Genomic DNA, 15,959 nt, shown 5'->3' on the forward strand with positions numbered 1-15,959 from the left:
AGTTGATCAGATATTACTATGTTATGTGATATAGCACATATATTTATATTCATTATAACCGCATATTCAAAATATAACTGGATATCTGACCTGCCTGCATAAAGGTTGATTTGAGATCATTTAAACATGATTTTCACAGTATACACCTTTTACTATACAAACATTCATATATTAACATGCTCCATCTCAATGATTTCTGAACAAATACATTGCTCATGTACAAAAGACAGTGTTTTGACTGATATAGAAATAGTACAAAACTGACATGTTCAAAAAAATCTTATTTCAAGTGACCACCTGTAAACATCCTACAAATATTAGGCTCATTTGCTTTTAAGAAAACAATAAAGAATGTAGAAAAGAGCAGGTAATTTGGATTAAAAGTGAAAAACGAGCTATCACCTTAAATTGAGTATTTAAGTTAAACAAATGCTAATAAGATTTAATCTTCCATTAGTACCTCACCGTTTTGTCACTTCAACTTATTTGTCAATTATCTTGGGTAGGAGTAGTACTTTAGATTAGTAGCTTGAATCCAAATGATTCTGTATGTCCTTTTTTGCTACACAAAGTAAAAAAAAATAAGAAAGTGAGAGGTTTGTTTTATATATAGGAAAACACACAATATTCTGAGGTACAGGCTTTTCATTGGTCAAAAGATATGGAATAACTATCGTAGAATGTATGTGCGTTGACATATAAGAGAAGTGCAATTAGGAATGTTGATCTTATACAGAGTAGTAGTTGGTTTGGACAAAAGGCATCTTGCTTATGATGGCGTCCACTGCTTTTTTCCTAACCTCCACCTGAATCGCCGTCCCATTTTTTGCAAAGGCAGCGTCCACGTAACCCATGGCGACATTTTTCTTCAGGCAAGGGGAAGGGCAGCCACTGGTCACCTCACCTGGGAACAGAATAAAGGTCAGAAATACTACAAAATGGCTTAAGACTATAAAACATCATATATGATTCAAATTAGTACTGTTAGTTATATGACATAAATTCAAACTTAATCTGTGCATCTGAGTAGTGGGAGCTCTGTTTTAATTCAAGTATTATTAAATGTATCGTTTACAATCCAAACATGAAGTTGAAAAGTCTCAATTTTTTCGATCAAGTTTTACTACTGATACGGCACATTTGTTCGCTGACCTATGACCTTTCCATCAGGACTGAGTATGGGAGTGTGCTGTCTGACGGGAGGCCCCGTCGACACCAGGCCGACTCTTTTCCTGGCGGTCTTCGCCTTGATCTGTGGGACAATGATGTCGGCACCTGGGAAGTCCTTGGCTTGACGACGTCGTTTTCCTGCAAGTCATATTCCAGTTATGAGCATGCCTGGGAATATAAGATTATTTCCCAACACACACACATAATATACCAAAACTTTCTCACATAACCACTTCCTTCCCTTGAAAAATGTCATTAAAATCTTATTTGGATGACAATGTCGGTTATCCCATGTACAATACACCTAGGATGGGGGTGTCAAACTCAGTTTGGTTGCCGGGCATCTTTCATGCCAACTACATCTCATTTATTTTTCTCATGTCATCTCATCACATTTACTGAACCGCTTTATCCTCATTAGGGGCACGGGGGGTGCTGGAGCCCAACCCAGCTGACAACCATGTACACTCTTACCCATACCTAGGGGCAATTTAGAGTGTCCAATCAGCCTACCATGCATGCCTTTGGAATGTGGGAGGAAACCAGAGTACCCGGAGAAAACCCACGCAGGCCCTGGGAGAACATGCTACAAAGTACCCGTCAGGCAGAACAAACCCACAGGCCGGATCTGACCCGTAGCGGCAAGCATTTGGTCGAAAGTTTACCTATTGTCCAAACGAGAGACGCCTCAACGGGCGTGGTACTGTCGTCAATGTCATTGCCATAGAGACAAAGGCCTGCCTCCAGTCGCAGGCTGTCCCTGGCGCCCAAGCCAGCCAACTTGACCTCGCTGTGTGCCAGGAGCCTCTCGGTCAGCTCCACCACTTTGGACTTGGGAACAGAGATCTGGCATGCACACAGTGAAAGACTTGAGAAATTTCATGTAATGTGTTGAGCAAACAAAGACATACTTCAAAATCATCTTATTTCTGTTTGTTTAATAATGAGAAATAATTGTTTTTTAAAAATGGGATGATTTATATTTTGGGTGTTTTATTATCATATTTTCTAATTGATTACTGTATTTGGCATTCATAATTTCCTGTGTGTTACTTGTTTTGTTTTTTCCAAGTTGTTTTTCGGATGAAAATAAGCCAAATTGCCATTGATGAGTTTGTACTTGAGCAAAAATGAGTGAGTATAGTAATTACCTCTACCCCATCCTCCCCAGTGTATCCACATCGGGTGATCCTGCAGTCAGGAATGCCAAAGACAGTGGCCAGGGCAGAGGTCATGAATGTCAATTTGCTGAGGTCCTCTTTAATGCCCTGTTGCAGCACCTGAGACATGGACGGTCCTGACCACACACGCAATAATGACCAAGAATCAGGAGCGACATGAAAATGGACCAACAGCCCTTTCAATAAATCTCTCTCACCTTGCAGTGCAATCAGTGCTTCATCAAGGAATTCCAGATCCACATCAGATCCTGACGCCTTGAACTCTGCCAATCTGGTCTGCCCGTGATAAACATAAAACAAAAAGATGATTGAGTGTTTGCATAGAATTCCAATGGAATAGTATTTTTAGTATTTTCCAGTTAAAATAAAAACATATCATCCAATTTTGCCACGGTTGACGTATTTACCTTCATATGAGCAGAGTCTTTGTCGGCACAGCCAGCATTGGAGACCACGTAGAGGTAACCTTGATCTGTTTTTGTTACAATTAGGTCATCGATGATCCCTCCCTTGTCATTGGTAAAGAGCGACAGTGTACCCTGAAAATGAAAAGGACCAACGGTTTTGCATACAATAGAAAAACTTGAACAAGTATCTGTTTTTTGTTTGTTTGTTTGTTTTTTAATAAAAAGCTCAGGCATGTGTTGATTTCACCTGGTTGTCTTTGAGTTCGGATATATCCGCCACCACTAGAGACTCCATGAACTTGATCCTGTCTTTGCCGTGAACTTTGGTCTGAAGAAAACAAATCAAAAGAATAAGGAAAACAAAGGCGTTATGACAAATTGCCGGGGAATCTCACCTGCAGCATGTGACTGACGTCGAAGATGGCACAGTGTTCTCTGGTATGCATGTGAGAGCTGACATGACTGTCTTTGTACTGCACGGGCATACTCCAGCCCGCAAACTCCACCATCTTTCCTCCATGTGCCTTGTGGAAATCAAACAAGGGCGTCTTCTTCCAAGTTGCCTGCAGAGAGAAAAAAATGGATGTGCAGGAGGTTACATCCAAGCAAACTCAAACATATCAATTCAGGGATCACTTTAAAATGGACACTTGAACACACCGCAAACCACATGTCCAGAAAGGTTAACAATTGACCTTGAAAAGGGGAGAAAAAGTATCAAGTTTATCAGTATAGCATTGTGAAACAGGCTTAGGATTTGCACTTTATGTTAATATTCAGTAGCTGATTTTTTTTCCCTCTTCTGATTTTAAAACAAAAGTACAAAGTCGGCTTGTCTTTTTAATAAAGTGTTTGTTCAGGATTTATCACAATAAAACCTTCAAACTTAGATAAAGTGAGATAAACGTGGAGATGTTTGAACTAATGATTAATGATTAGCACCAATTTACCGTTGAAAATGCAGGTTGAATGAATGACAGCGAAAAGCCTCGTGAACATTGGACAATGGAGATGGGGTTAAAGTGCTGATGCCCTATTTGTCGTTTGCTTTTGAAACAAATGCACGTGGTTACTTACGGGCACAGATGTTCATTATATCTGCATGAACACACCATTGGTCACAGTCTCAGAGTGAAAAAAAAGAATTTAAAAAAATCCCCCATCAGCACAAGAGCCATCATATAAGGCCATTGTAGATTTTTCCTCCAAATTCCATGAACAAGGCGTTACACAACCAATTCATTTGGATCAAAATTGACATCTAGCACTGTCAATAGTACTTAAAGATTAGCATTCTAAAACAAGTATTCTCTTCGCCAAATAATTGACATGAAATACTGATTAATTTGACTTGCACGTGATTAATTTGATGTAACAATACTCTTACTTAAGGAGAATTTGTGACTATTTTACGGCCCCTGAATTAGAGATCCCGTGATTCCCTTTTACTACCGCCATTTGATTTATTTCCAAATGAAAAGCAGTGATTAAAACAACGTGAAATGTGGAGCAGTGTTATGTATTGCTTGTCTTATCATAATTTGTGAGAAGTGATCTCATGTGCTGAATGGATTCATGTGACAGATAGATGAAAAAAAAACACATTTTAATGTAAAACTGTAGTAGTAGTAGTAGTAGTAGGGCTTCTGCAAATACTGGAATGAGTAACATTTGCGACGGCCAGATGGAGCGAATGTTTAGCGCGTCGGCCTCACAGTTCTAGTTCTCACAGTTCTATGTTCAAATCCATGTCACATCCACCTGTGTGGAGTCTGCCCTGGCCTACGTGGGTTTCCTCCGGATACTCTGGTTTCCTCCCACATTCCAAGAACATGGATGGTAGGGTGATTGGATGCACTCTAAATTGTCCCTAAATATGGGTGTAAGTGTTGTCCGTGTCCTTGTGCTATGCTCCAGCACCCCCCGCGACCGTAATGAGGATAAAGGGGTTCCGAAAATGAGATGAGTAACATTTGAATGGAAACAAATGCGAAAGAATGACAAAGTACTATTAACGGCATTGCAGAGCGATTGTGATAAAATGGGCCGATGTTGTTGACGGCGTTTTACTCACCTCTGCCCTTGATGAAGCGTCTCGCCGATGCGAAGCTCCGAGCGCACACGCTGACTTTGCCGTCGCCGTGACCGTCACCGTCGCCCACTGCCGAGGCACGGCCACGATCGACGAGCGAGCCCACATGTCGATCGCTAAAGTCCCGCCGGAGAGTGTGCCGTGTCAAGCTCTCGCTCAGGATTTGGACAGCTAGCCAGCTCCCTGCGATGGATGTGTGTTGCTCAACTCTTTTGTATATGGACCTCGGACTCGCGTGTTGGAATTTCGGCTTTCTGGGTGACCCACGCGAAATTCCCTCTGGGAAATGTAGTTGACAAACGTTTGGACGGGAATACTAGTATATGTACTATATTATATACACTTATACATACATACGTACTAGTTGTAGGTGGACCATGGAGGAATTGATCATGGGTATGGTCAAATCATTGAATTGATGGGTGAATGAGTGCATGAGTGGATGGATGGATTAATGAATGAAAGGGTTAATGTGTGGATGGATGGATGGATGGATGAATTACTGGGTGGATGAATGAATGACTGGGTGGATGGGTGGATGAATGAATGACTCGATGACCGGATGAACGGGTGGATGAATGAATGACTCTGACTGGATGAACGGGTGGATGGATGGGAGAATGAATGAATGAGCTGTGCAAGGATCGATGGAGTTGCATTGATATTTAGATGGAAGGATGTGTGACTGGGTGTCTGGTGAATGGATGAATGAATGAATTACTGGATGAATGGGTGGATGGATGGATGAATGAATGAGGTACATGGAATCATGGATGAATGGGTGTGTGACTGGGAGTCTGAGTGGGTTGATGGCTGGATGAACAAATGGATGAATGGGTGGATAAGTGGATGGATGGAGTTGCATTGATGATAGATGGATGGGCGAGTGACTGGAAGTCTGAGTGGGTGAGTGGATGGATGAATGACTGGGTGGCTGGTTGGATAAATGAAAGCCAGGGTATCTGGATGGATGGATGAATGAATGGTTCGATGACTAGATGAATGGGTGGATGGATGGGTAAATGAATAAATGAGGTGCAAGGATGGATGGAGTTGCTTTGATATATTGATGAAGGGGTGTGTGGATGGATGGCTGATTGAATGAATGAATGAGTGTATGAATGGGTGTATGAGTGGATGAATGAGGTGCATGGGTGGATGAGCAGACCGACATGATGGATATTGCAGCTCAAACTGTTTGTTATACTCTGCTGTAATTCTCTTGTAAGTCAAGTGAGATCTTGACCTCAAGAGCTTTTGTTCCCCTTGACATAAAATAAAATACTACATGTACTATATGTGACAAATGTTGTTTGAGAGTGCGTTTGTGCGTGTGAGTGTGTGTGTCAAACAAGCACCCTTCACCCACTCGCCTGCCTACCTAATAATATCACCATGTATCTTCTGCTATTTTAGGTAAGGCTTCTCTCTCCCTCTCTCTCTCTCTCTCTCTTACTCTCTCATTCAAATGAGTACTGTGGCTCTCTCACAGGCTCTGTCACGAAACAGCAGCTTTGATCCCCCAGGAAGAAACATTACCGGGATGTCACATAATCAACAAACCGGGCAGCGGTCTTCTTCGTTCAGAACTTGGATCTGTTGGGATTTGCCCTGAAGAAGTTCTTGACCAGGCTGGGAGGCTGTTGACTACTCAGGCCACCATGAGACTTGGCATGCATTCACGTACCTGAACAAGACAAGCAAACACAGTACTAGACTGGACAAAAAGTATTTGACTCATTACAGAAAGGTAAGTAAAAACAATTGTTTGGGTGCCTTTTTAAATATTTTATTGTGAACTTATTTAGATGTACTTTAACTCTACCTCAGCAATCTGTCTTTTGAGCCAATATCGTCAAAGATATGTTATTAACAACCCTCAGAACCATTTAACCATGCCATATTATTGTTATGCTGACTAATTTTTTTGCCCTATAAGAAATAATGAGATATTATATAATTCAATCATGTTATAATGGCATGAAAGACTTCATGCATGACTTAAATCTGACTTGGGAAGTTTTTTTCTGACTTGACAGTGATATTCATTCTTTGGAAACCCCCAAACTCAATGAAATGATTAGTGTTCTAAATCCAGTCCCTGCTCTTATAGAAGCACTTGGTATTAAAAACTAAACTATTTAGCATTATTGCCAATGAAGAAAGTGCTTGAGATAAGAGAACCATGTGAATTTTCCCTGCAGGGGGAGGCAAAATGTCAAGAACTCCTTCCCAAACGAGCCTGCAGATCTACAGGGTCAACGATAAAGACCTCACTGAGATTGAGCTGCATTCTGTGGACTCCATCAATGACCTCCACCGTACACACCCTGAACAAAACCACAAAGGTTCACACTCTTAATTGAATTAAGAGTTGACCAATTATATATACAAAGAAAAACTATTTTTTTGTGAGTTCTGTAATCAAGTGCACTGAATATTACGAACTTTGAATGAACGTATGTTCACCCCTGCCTTAAAGTATGCATCAATCTGGCCTAACAAGAGTTTATCACAGGAACAAAGCCCCCTCGCCCAGCTTACACACCTTCAGTGAATGGAACACTGCAAAGACAGCACATGAGCAGTGTGGGCAGAGCAGGTCAACGGCAAAGTCATCTCCAGGATATGTTGTCTTGCAGCTCCTCTCGAGGCCATGCTATGGCCTGCGCCATCATTGCGCTGCTCCTTCTCACAGTAGCACTCATTTTCTACTTCCTGGGTGAGAAAACATCTTTTATTATGTGATTTTTTTGGGTTGTTTTGACAAGGTTGATTTCTCTGCTCGCATCAGCACAACAAGGCAGTGCCCTGCAGAGGTTGACCGAGGCTTTGAGGGAGAAAGAAGATGGAGCTACACGATTGTCTTTGCTGGTCCAACAACTACAGGCGGTCACACTCAACTTGACAGGGCGGACATGAGTCAGAAAATACAGAGTTTGGACAATACACTAATCCTTTGATTGTCTACCCGTGAGTGTTTTTCAATGAGAAACTATTCTCAATTTCCCAACCTGTCAATCAAATACAGTATTTTGTCATATAATTGTTTAATCAAGAAGTTCTTTTGCAATAAAAATAAACGTACAATATATAATTAACAACAAAATCAATTAGGTCCACTTTGCAGGAATGTGATTTTGTTAATAGCACATACAATAAGAATGTCATATTGTGGTAAAAATATTGAAGATTTTAACATACAAGGATCCTATACACTGGTCAATAATCATGATAAATCAAACAAACAAATCCTTCCCACTGGTCATCCTTTTGTTTTGATAGCTTAAAACGCAAAGAGCGCACGCAATTGCGTGTCTCGGCGTGATACAGTACATGGACATTTCTTAACAAGTCACATGGAAGAGGAGTCAAAGCAACACTACCGCAGTAATGGCGACTCTGCTCTGGCTCAAGCAGCTCAAGTCAAATTGGGAATGGCGACACTCTCATGAACAGCTACCGTACTTCTGTACTTGGTCTCGGATGACGTCCCGCACCGAAGTGGCGTTTTCCTTCAGCTCGTCCAGTTCCATGCGTTGCTGCTGCATCCGCTCCTCATTGTTCTTGAACTTCTTCTCCAGCTCTGACCAACCCAAAACATTGTGGAGTTACAACACTGGAAATGGAGCCTAAGGTTACTTTTAAAAAATAAACGTGGATGCTTCTTCATTTGTTTTTTTCAGATTTCCACAAAGCAATGCTATTAATGGCCCCTATCATCAATCTAAACTGTTGAAAACAGCATGTAGATGTTACAGTCCTATTTGACACAAAACTGACTTAATATAATTGTTTTATGAAACCATCGATATCTTCTGGCTATTACCGTATTTTCCGCACTATCAGGCAGAAGTAAAAACTTCACTTCTCTCAAAAGGGCGGTTTATATTCCGATGCGCCTAAAATATGTATCAATATTGGTTAATCATTGTATATATTTTCCCTTTAGCGCAGCTTCATCTAATTGATGTATAACAGAACTCCTAAATACTACTACTACAGCTCTATCTAGTAGTGGATGTATAAACTACCACTACTACTACTACAGCAACTATACCACTACCACCACCACTACTCCTACTACCACTACGACGACTGCTACAACTACTACTACTATTAGTACTGCTACAACTACTACTATTACTGCTACAACTACTACTTCTACTAGTACTACTACAACTACTACTACTACTGCATCCTATAATCCAGTGAGCCTCATATTGATACACATTTCAAGATATGTAGGCTGATTGGACGCTCTAAATTGCTCCTGAATATGATGTGAGCGTTTGTCTCCTTGTGCCCTGTGATTGGCTGGCCACCAGTTAGCTGGGATAGGCTCCAACAGCCCTCGCAACCCTAGTGAGGATAAAGCACTTCAGAAAACGAGATGAGATGAGAGATATTTCAATAGGCCATTCATTGAAGGTGTGCCTTAAAGTGGGGAAAATACGGTAAGCGTAAAGTATGTGTATTGCACTGACTCTTCAGCTGCTCCATGCCCTTGTTGGCTTTGTTGAGAAGCTCTTCCGCCTCTTTCTTCATCTCTTTAGCCTTCTGGTTGATAGAATCCAGGCCTTGAGTGCCGCCGCCAAGAGAATTCACCTTTTCTCGCAGCTCACGGTAGCGCCTCTCTGTGTCGTTGAGGCTCTGCAACCAGAAAAAGAACCAATGACTCAATGGGCAAAACTATGCACATTCACGGAAACGTCCTAAATTGCTTTGGAAATAAAAAAAACTAAAGTGAAACCCCCACAAATTCCTACCTCCTCCAATGATGACGTTTGGAGTGTGGCATTGTTCGCCGAAGCTTTAGCCTCTTTTGCCATTTCTCTGTTCTGCTCGTTTTTGTTTTTCAAAGCCTCAATCTCTGCAGACAGGTTGTTTAGTCGTATCATGACCTCCATTTGCTTGTTCTCTAACTGTGTTAACCTGTCATCAACCTGGAGAGAAACCCCGTAAAAAATATTTTCATGCTGCACGCCCAGAAGAAAGAGCATTGCTATGGCAAGGCAGCACATTACCTCAGAAGTGGCATTCCTGGTACCATCCAGATTGTCAGAAGTCTCCTTCAGGGCGTTCCTTGCTTTTTCGATGGCCTTCTCAGAGAGATCCAAAGCCATCTTTGTCGCATTGGCTGCATCCTTCACGGTCTCAGCTCGACTTCTACGTAACAATCATGAGTTTTTGCAGCGCTGCATGTGTGTACTTCTTCTTTCAGTAAATGGAAATAGCATATTAGTGTACTTACTTTGCTTCATTAGCTTTTTCCACAAGGTTTTTGGCTTCATTGATATGCTGTGAGGTATTGTTGATGATCTCATTGATGTTGGTGAGGTTGGAAAGGCTGTCCTTTATTTGCATGATCATTTTATCCACCGTAGTCTTGTTGACCGGCAGTGTAATAGACAAGACCTGCAGGGCTACCTTCTCGATGCTCTCTGGATCTGCTCCCTCCTCTATATATGAAACCCAGAATATCCAAACATAAACATCATAGAAAAAAACTGTCTTTAGCACAATTGGCAGCCTTAGCATTGGCGGAACAGTGCACCAACAAGTGCGATTCAGGTGAAGTGGTGTAATTGACATACCAGTAAGGAAATCTTTGATCTTCTTGATGAACTCTTTGAGCTTCTTGTTTGAGTTTTCAAAGTTGTCTTTGTTCTTCTGCGCTTTTGTCAGGGTGTTCAAAGCCTGATTCTTCACATCTTGGCTCAAAGAGGCTATTTCCTGGAGCTGCACAAAGAGATTGCGTAAAGACGCGAAAAACAAAATGGAGGGATACGGGTGACGTCCGGTACCTTCTTGGCCACGTTGTGCAGTTCTTCGTTAGCAGCATCCAAGGTGTTAGTGGCATTCTTGGCGAGGTTTAACGCGGCTAATGTAGCGCTCGCCGCCCCATCACATCCATCCCCTCCGCATACATGGTTGCCCTGGTTGTCCCGGCAACCAGGGCCACCACACGGACTGTCTTCGCAGCTGCCGTTAGCACTGGCATTACTGTGACCCCCACACACCTGCAAGTGTTTATGGGGATTGAAATGTCATCTCCAAAACGGTTTTGCTTCCATTCACAATGAACCTACCCTGTCACTGAGGTAGTGGACTTCTTGGTCCAGCGTATGGGCTTTGTCCTGCAGTTCCTCCAAAGATTTGTTCTGAGCTGCCATGTCATGGAAGAACTTGTCTTGAGTAGAATTCAGCAGGTCTTCAGTGAGGGAACGCATTTGCTTGGACTGTTCCACAGGACTGAAGGGACCTGACACCGAGGCGTTGCATTTCTGCTCTGCCTCTGACGATTCCTGATAGTACTTTTTCACCTTTTTGAACTGATCTGCCACACCGCAAGTGAGTCGCACATTACGGTATGTTGTTAAAATGGGATGCGAAATGATCATTGGACACAGAAAACTGTACTTTGACTGTCTTTAATTTGAATGTGTTACCTGCAAATCCTGAAGTTAGGTAGTCTTCTATTTGCTGCTGTTTAGAAGCCACCGTGGCGTTGATGTCCATCAACTGTCTCTCCATCTCGGTTAGCGTCTGTCCCAGTGCATCATCATCTTCTGCTGTTGTGTTGAGCTCTCGGGCGACACCCATCAAACGTCCGTCGGTCAACGCAATCTCCGCCCTGAAATGTAAAGAGTCATGACCACATGTCACGTAGATACGTATATTGACAGTAGCAGTGAAAATCTGAATGGACTTCGGTGCTTGGAATTTGGACTTTACTGAATATTTTCACCTGAGATCATCAATGCTCTGTCCAAGCAGTTGGTGGATTCTTTCACTGTCTTCATTACCAAGGAGATCGTGAATCTGCTTCAGCTTCTCCTCCAGCTCTCTAATACGAGTATCTCCCAGTCCCGGCGTGACTCCACTCTCTAAGATCTTGCTGGCTGTGTGCTGAATGTGCTCCAGATCCCGCTTCAGCTGACACACAATGTCGTCCCACAACTGGAAGCAGGCGTGACATTGCACGCACTCTGGAAAAACACCAGTGAAGCCCCGTGCACATTCGTCACAGCGCTTCCCCGCTGCGCCTTCCTTGCACTGGCATGTTCCGGTGGTCCGGTCGCACTGTAGCACCTCTGAGCCCTGAGGATGGCAGTTACACTCTGAAACAAACAACAAGACAAGCAAGGAAGAGAAATTAATGTGGAACATTTAACATGAAGGGGAAAAAAAGGCTAAGGGAAACTTTGAGTGCCAAAGTTCACAAGCACCATAACCCCAAAAATCAGTTGGCTACATTGTAAGATAGGTTAAAAATACTGAAAATGGCCTTAATAATTGACTTGTTACCTTGACATTGTACCTCCGGGTCTCCCCAGTGAAGCTGCTCACACTCTGTGCAATGTTTTCCTCCGAAACCTGGGCGGCAATGGCACTGGCCACTGAACTGTGAAGGACAAAAAAACAACAACCTGGTTGTCAGGAGAACAGTAAACTCCCATTAAACACATCATGCATGTTGTGATTGTCATGCGCATGCACCATATTGCAGTGAGTTCCCAGTGAATGTTGTGATTGGCAGTTGCAGGGTTCACAGCCTAGCTCCTGACCAAAATTCCAATGGTCAGGGGCGCACTGGTCGCAATTAAAGCCAATAATGTTCTCCCTGCATACGCAAGCACCAGTCTGACGATCACAGTCACATTGTCCGTCGGAGCATAGTGGCTGGGCGGTACCAGCAGTCACACAGGTGCAGCCTAAAACCAGAATCAGATATACCTTAACTTATATACCGTACATAACCACGCATACATATTGAAGCATTTACAATTAACTCACGTTTACAGTCGTGGGTCAAAGCATTGCCATAGTATCCCTGTTGACATAGAGCACAAGACGGACCGTCCGTATGGTACAGGCACTTGAGGCATTGACCTGTCCTTGGGTCGCAGGACTCGGGGTCTTGAGTGTCGATGTTGCCACTGCATTCGCATGGAAGGCACTGTCCGCCAATTTGTTCTGGATTGCCATAGAAACCGGGAGCACACTGATCACAGCGGGGCCCTAGGTTGAAAAAGAGAACATGTTCTAAGACAACTCAATGATACGTTGGTAGTACTTTGGACATGTTTTGGCTAATGATCAAGACAAACAGATCATTGCAGTAATATTTAAAAGAGGATTTTCAGATTGAAAATGGAGCTTTTCACCTTTGAATTGAGTTATTCTATTTTATAAATAGGTCACTTTTTTCTTTAGTTTTAATGACAACTGGAGGTCCAAGCAACACCTGTTGCTCTAAAAACTACTTGACAGACTTCAAATGTATTTGAATATGAACAGTGTTCTTGATGTGGGAGACATTTGAATGCCTCAGTCACGCTAGATGTATAAAAGTCAGAAAAAGAAATGAAGCATTACTTAGAATCCAGGCACTATCAAGATTGTTTTCTTCAAGGTTCCCAACCCCTAATTCTTTTTAGGTCACCAATGTAAATGTTGGGCAGATTGGGTCCAAAATATGCTCTACTGAATTACTGTTGTAACTTTGCAAACCAACGTGCATGTTAATTCGTCTACTGCTATTTGCAGTCACCTAATGGCAAAACATTTGTATTCAGTGTACTAGGTTCATGCAGGATCATTAATGAGATAGAGCAAATGTCGAAGAATGTTTTTTTCTACAACAAAAATGTATCAGTTCTTTCTAGATCGATTTGGTATCTTACCAGCGTAACCTTCTCTGCAGTTACATATAATTAAGTTGGAAGATTGGTCAGCTTGGCAGGAGTGTCCGTTGAAGTGATCCGAACCGGGATTACCAGGACATGAGCAGGGGCGACAGTGTTCTCCTGAGCCAAGCGTAGGGTTTCCAAAGAATCCATCTTGACACCTAAGCCAAACCATTGTTGTGAGTTATTATTGACCGAACCTAATCATTTTGCTGTGGCATCTCAAGCAACATTGGTAAAATGTTGCTTACCGTTCACAGAAAAGGCCGGACGTGTAATCTCGGCATTCTGTACACGCTCCAGACTGGGAGTCGCAGCTGTCTGCATGACCGTTGCACTGACAGGGGCTGCAGCTTGGGAAACCCCACTGGCCGGCTTGGCAGTCGGAGCACTGGCGCCCAGTGGCGCCATCACGGCACTGGCACTGGCCAGTAACAGGGTCACATTGGTGACTCAGTGAACCCTCAGAATGGCAGTCGCAGGCTAAAAGAAAAAGAGGTTTTGAACAATGTTTACTGTCCATCCAGGGTGTCAAACTCAGTTTGGTTCACGGGCCTCATTAATACCAAATATATCTTATGTGGGCCGGACTGTTTTATGTGTGGGCCAAAAATCTGCTAATTTTGGGGCATTTCCAAGTGACTTCTTATTGGTTTTGGGGCATTTTAAAGTTCCATATGAACTCATCGGCTGCCATTCAAGCGCCTTTTTGACGGCAAAGGGCGAATGAACGAATGCGATTGTAAATCGTGCAGAAGTGCATGCACTTGATCACAGAACTCACAAACATCTTTTTTGGGGGGCACCCTAGTCCAAAAAATACAAACATTTAATGATGTACGTATGAATGAGCTACAAAGTGCCCATCAGGCAGAATAAGCCCACTTCTGGCTCGCGGGCCACAGATTTGACACCCCCGATGTACATTAGATTAGATAACTTTATTCATCTTGTATCCGTGAAATTTCAAAAATTCCAATTTCATGCTATAATAACTGCAAATACTACTCTAATTGTGTAAATTAGTAGATTTCTTTAAGGCCATTTTATTTTCCAGCTTCTCCTTCCAATTTTGGAGAAAACCTTGCACAATGTGTGATTTTGAGGTAACCCCGACGTTGTTACTCACCAGTACAACCATTGGCTCCAAAGCCATAGGTTCCTGGAGCACACTGGTCACAACGTTGTCCCATCACATTGGGCTTACAGCGGCACTGACCTCCAACCCTGTCACACTCGCTCGAGAGGGAGCCTTGAGGATCACACTGGCAGGCTAGATAGAACACAACAGATCCTCAATTCCCTCTTACGCAGTACTAATTGTACAGCATAGAAAAAGCAAATGGGTGGTTGTTTAGTACACTCACGCAGTGCGCCGTCATGAAGGATTGCCGAAATACTGCATATGAGCCTGGAGCAGACATCGGCCAAGGCGGGCATTGGCATGATTAAAAAGGAATCCAAACACATGTAACGAATCATCTCCTCACGTCGCAGCTCTCCTTCAATTTCATTGGCTTGGAAACCAGGAAGTTCTGTGTATTTGGGGATCAGAACCAACTGTTGGAGAGAAACAAATGAAACATGGCCGTTGATTTAATTGAAGCAGTTCTTGCCAACAAATAAGCATGCGGTGAAGATCTTTCTATCGTTTCTGACACACATGACATAGCTGTTCAAATTTTAGGCATACACATTTGAAAATTGTTTGAATTATCATCAAAAATATTTTGATATGCTAAATATTTGTAAGGTGAATACTGGTGAATAATACAAATGTGCAAAGTGTGGCCACAAGGGCATAACAAGAATATAACAGATGTAACTGTAAATGTAAAGTGTATGTGGGCTCATCTTTGTGTTGTAAACTCCATAAATACGTTTTCATATTGATTTTTGCGTATTCTCGACTCCATGTAATGTATTTGTTGATTCCATGTTTACTCTTCTACTCCACATAAAAATGATTTGTAAAACAATGTGGGAAAATAAACCTAAAAACAGTAACACAAGATTCTGTACTCACCGAATCAATGAGAATAAAGGCAGTGAGATGTCTGTGTGCAACTCCATGGCGCTGGAAACGGATAGCAACCACGTAATGATTGTTAGGCTCAAAACAAAAGGGTCTCGGCATCTGAATGTATCTGCAAAACAAGAACAGAGTAGGTTGGCCAATGTCTGCACATTTATGTAGGCTCCAGCACCCCCTCCATGATCCTTGTGTGGATAAGCGGTTCAGAAAATGAATGAATTTAGGGCTCCAGTCATTGGTCATTGAAAAAAAGGGTCTCAAAGACCATGGAAAACAAACGTCAATTTGTTTCGCTGTCTTTTTTATTCATGTCTGACTGGTTAAAGCCTAACAAACGTAGCCCATTTGCATGCCAATTCTCTTCACTGAGGTAAGCCTTAT

At 42.4% G+C, this 15,959-nt stretch overlaps 2 protein-coding genes and 1 long non-coding RNA gene across 3 annotated transcripts in view; 1 reads left to right on the forward strand and 2 right to left on the reverse strand.

Annotated features, from left to right (window-relative positions):
- Nucleotides 1-362: 362 nt before the first annotated feature.
- On the reverse strand, nucleotides 363-5,141 carry amt (aminomethyltransferase). Its single transcript, XM_077719273.1, has 9 exons — nucleotides 4,833-5,141; nucleotides 3,154-3,321; nucleotides 3,006-3,086; nucleotides 2,759-2,890; nucleotides 2,549-2,627; nucleotides 2,322-2,467; nucleotides 1,836-2,016; nucleotides 1,153-1,308; nucleotides 363-904 (listed from the first exon to the last, which is right to left on the reverse strand). Exons 1-9 carry the CDS (start codon nucleotides 4,956-4,958, stop codon nucleotides 729-731), a joined length of 1,245 nt encoding a protein of 414 aa, XP_077575399.1. The 5' UTR covers nucleotides 4,959-5,141; the 3' UTR covers nucleotides 363-728.
- A 1,191-nt stretch (nucleotides 5,142-6,332) lies between these two features.
- LOC144198861 (uncharacterized) lies at nucleotides 6,333-8,481 on the forward strand. Its single transcript, XR_013326793.1, has 4 exons — nucleotides 6,333-6,600; nucleotides 7,055-7,198; nucleotides 7,369-7,572; nucleotides 7,645-8,481. It is a non-coding gene; the product is annotated as an uncharacterized LOC144198861 (long non-coding RNA).
- The window catches only part of lamb2l (laminin, beta 2-like), a 28,568-nt gene continuing 20,683 nt past the window's right edge, over nucleotides 8,075-15,959 (reverse strand). The window contains exons 18-35 of the mRNA XM_077720037.1: nucleotides 15,570-15,690; nucleotides 14,911-15,103; nucleotides 14,673-14,816; nucleotides 13,795-14,026; nucleotides 13,541-13,704; nucleotides 12,651-12,875; nucleotides 12,354-12,568; nucleotides 12,162-12,258; nucleotides 11,602-11,974; nucleotides 11,303-11,487; nucleotides 10,943-11,190; nucleotides 10,658-10,873; nucleotides 10,448-10,592; nucleotides 10,105-10,312; nucleotides 9,878-10,019; nucleotides 9,620-9,796; nucleotides 9,338-9,503; nucleotides 8,075-8,436 (exon numbers count right to left, since the gene is read on the reverse strand). Of these exons, the coding sequence (XP_077576163.1) occupies nucleotides 8,300-8,436; nucleotides 9,338-9,503; nucleotides 9,620-9,796; nucleotides 9,878-10,019; nucleotides 10,105-10,312; nucleotides 10,448-10,592; nucleotides 10,658-10,873; nucleotides 10,943-11,190; nucleotides 11,303-11,487; nucleotides 11,602-11,974; nucleotides 12,162-12,258; nucleotides 12,354-12,568; nucleotides 12,651-12,875; nucleotides 13,541-13,704; nucleotides 13,795-14,026; nucleotides 14,673-14,816; nucleotides 14,911-15,103; nucleotides 15,570-15,690 (3,388 nt within the window). The 3' untranslated portion in view covers nucleotides 8,075-8,299. The remainder of the gene's footprint in view (nucleotides 8,437-9,337; nucleotides 9,504-9,619; nucleotides 9,797-9,877; nucleotides 10,020-10,104; nucleotides 10,313-10,447; nucleotides 10,593-10,657; nucleotides 10,874-10,942; nucleotides 11,191-11,302; nucleotides 11,488-11,601; nucleotides 11,975-12,161; nucleotides 12,259-12,353; nucleotides 12,569-12,650; nucleotides 12,876-13,540; nucleotides 13,705-13,794; nucleotides 14,027-14,672; nucleotides 14,817-14,910; nucleotides 15,104-15,569; nucleotides 15,691-15,959) is intronic.

The sequence above is a fragment of the Stigmatopora nigra genome, chromosome 1 (assembly GCF_051989575.1).
Source record: "Stigmatopora nigra isolate UIUO_SnigA chromosome 1, RoL_Snig_1.1, whole genome shotgun sequence".
Lineage (NCBI taxonomy): Eukaryota > Metazoa > Chordata > Actinopteri > Syngnathiformes > Syngnathidae > Stigmatopora > Stigmatopora nigra.